At 37.1% G+C, this 2,868-nt stretch overlaps 1 protein-coding gene across 1 annotated transcript in view; it reads right to left on the bottom strand.

Annotated features, from left to right (window-relative positions):
• Window positions 1–1,690: 1,690 nt before the first annotated feature.
• LOC108689477 overlaps window positions 1,691–2,868 on the bottom strand; it is an 11,792-nt gene continuing 10,614 nt past the window's right edge. Inside the window, exon 5 of the mRNA XM_018196240.1 lies at window positions 1,691–1,883. Coding sequence (XP_018051729.1) covers window positions 1,691–1,883 — 193 coding nt within the window. The remainder of the gene's footprint in view (window positions 1,884–2,868) is intronic.

The following is a 2,868-nucleotide window of genomic DNA, read 5'->3' as shown; positions in this document are numbered from 1 at the left end:
CACCATTACTATGATATAAATCCGTGAATTTTATATTAGCAATAATTTATTATCTTAACTAACGACTCGCATATATAAAAGATTCGTAGAAATAAGATTGTACAAAAATAAGAGAGTATTATTTCGGATTAGTTTTTACATGACAAATTTGTAGATTTAATATTACAAAAATATTTAATGTAATGAGCAAAAATAATTAAATTATTTAAACAAGAAAACGTTACAATTCTTTTAGAAAATCTAAAATTTCGACGCTACTTTGTACGACATATAGTAACGTAGATTTTCCGTTGTCCATTATCCTCGCATCCCGGAAATCCTGGAAGACAGGATGATTCTTAAAGTGTACGATACGTCGTAAAGATAAATTACATAGCAATGAGTGCCCGCTCGTACAGATCGCGCCAACGATCCTCGACCGATTTTATAAATGCAAAAATGTGTTGATTTTATTGCGATATAATAGCGAGCGTGCGTATGTGGATTAGCTTCCAGCGCGCGCGTGATATAACTTAATGATGACGTTACACTTAAGGGATCCAGCCAGCTCGTGGACGACGTTCCTCCAATCGGTGGATACCCAGGCTCACCTGAAATGCCATTTGCACCTGCTCGAAACCGGCTCAGAGAGGCGGCAAGTCTAGTGAACTCGATCGAATTCCGAGACCGGATTCCGCGAAACGGTGCGGCTGTCCACTGCCCTGATTTGCTTTTTCATTTGCCGACTGGAATATGTGTCCTGCCGAGCCTTTTGGCACGAGAAAGAGAGAAGGAGAATGGAAGGAGGATAATGCTCGAATCGTCCTTACACTCCAGCTACCCGTAAGCAGATTTCGATTAAAAACACATTTTATATTATCGGCTCGAGCATATAACTATAAATGAGCAGACTGATTTGACTCATCCGCTGAGTATCAGCCTAGAAGTATTCAGGTGTCTTAAAAAGAGACGATATGTAAACTCGTCGAGAGAGATATTTATCGTTGATGAAATCCATCAACTGCGACAGTCTTATCTTCCGTAGTCAGACAACGAATTCTCGTCATCGTGATAGTCCATCCAGATCTCATTGATCAAAGTCACAAATGCAAGAAGACTCAAGCGACTGCGATTTGTGACGAGGCATTTCATTCACTAGAAGTATTTCTCTCAAGAAATCTTCAATATATTTCGTTCTATTAATCTATTATCAGCAGACATCTTTTTAATTTAATTGCGCAAAGCATCTTCAATTCCGGAGTCAAATAAATCTGTAAAAACTTTCAAGAAAAAAATATAGGAAAAAGTTCTTATAAAAAAAAAATGTAAATTAGTGAGATAAAACATCTAATAAATTAACAAACGTTTTATGTTGAAATTCAGTTATAGTTAATAATCGATTAAATTAAATAATAGACTAAGTTGTGTGGAATTATGCAATGATATCTGCTGGTAAAAAAAATGGAATAAAGATTCATTCCGTTTATCCCGGAATTCGTTTCATACATCCACACTCTTGCTGGAAAAATTTCTTTCAAGAAACAGCATTCTAGCATCGCATCGATGAAATTATCGAGCCATTCGGGAGATTTTAATGCCGGAAATCGCTCTATGCCATGGCGTTCTAGTAGAACGCGGTGTTTAGAATGTCCTGTCCTCTGGACGGAGAACATTCAGAGATGCTTGCGACTTGTGTGGACTTGACGAACGTTTAGAAGCTTGGAACAGCCGGCGGCGTATCGGTAGACGCGCTTGCCGAATTTCTCGGCTTGCAGACACAACCGCTTTCCACTAGTACGTAATCCTGGCCGGTCAAGGTCACTGGACCGAGAGGAATCACCAGAAACAGGTACGGTACGTAGGTCTGCGTGCACTCACCATGAACCACGTCGCATTCCTTCGATCTGAAACAACCGACCGATGAGAGAGATTCTGTTGGGTTCGTTCACCGGGCGAGAGGCTGTTTACGGGTTGCGTTTGTAGCAATTCCGTAGCGCTTGAATACGTAAGCTGACATAACTTGGAGTGTAATATACGTGCCTCTCCCCGAGATAGGATGCATGTACACGAAGTTGCTCATGTACCTTATGACATTCGCATCTATCTTTACGAGATGGTTCTTCCCGAGCAGCATTTAAATGACAAAGAAATTCCTTTATTTTGTCGCGTGACTTTATTAATTTCTGTATCATGAATTTCTCGGATATATCTCGATATATTCGATGCATATCTGCTATAGTAAAAATTAGTATTCTTTACGTATACATATATTTACAATATTTGTACATATATTTGAGAGAACTTCAATTGCACTATTCAACACATGTAGAATTAATTCATTAACTTTGATGCTTTAGACTAATAGAACTATATTTAAATTATCTGGGAAAGAATTTTATACAAAAAAAGATCTTAAAAGTAAGTGCATGTTGATCACAAACACATAGTTGTAAACCAGTTCGTCCTACTGTGCCACATTCAAATTAATTCAGCGGGCGGCCCAGGTGAATTACAATCTGGTCCGATGTCCCGCTGCTCTTATAAATCACCGTTTAAAAATTCATGCAATATATTGTGTCGATAATATGTGTCGACCACACACGAATCCCATTTACATAAATTAACTGCAGAAAGTGTTATATCTTAAGCAAAATGCGTGTATAGAATGCTCAAAAATTCATCAAGTATTTTAGGATAAATGGAATTAAAATTTGCCTTATTAAAATTTTCGAGCGAATCTCTGAAGAGTTATTTTATTAAAGTATATACTATTGAAGATAAAAAGACTTCGTTTAGCAATTTCTCTAAAAGTATAACAAACAAATTATAAATTTTTTTTCCAGTTAATTTTAAAGCAAAAAAACTTTGAACGTAAATATATGCATAAGC

This window comes from Atta colombica, unplaced genomic scaffold, assembly GCF_001594045.1.
Source record: "Atta colombica isolate Treedump-2 unplaced genomic scaffold, Acol1.0 scaffold27, whole genome shotgun sequence".
NCBI lineage: Eukaryota > Metazoa > Arthropoda > Insecta > Hymenoptera > Formicidae > Atta > Atta colombica.
The sequence above is the reverse complement of the archived record's forward strand: the minus strand, read 5'-3'. Positions and strand labels throughout refer to the sequence as shown.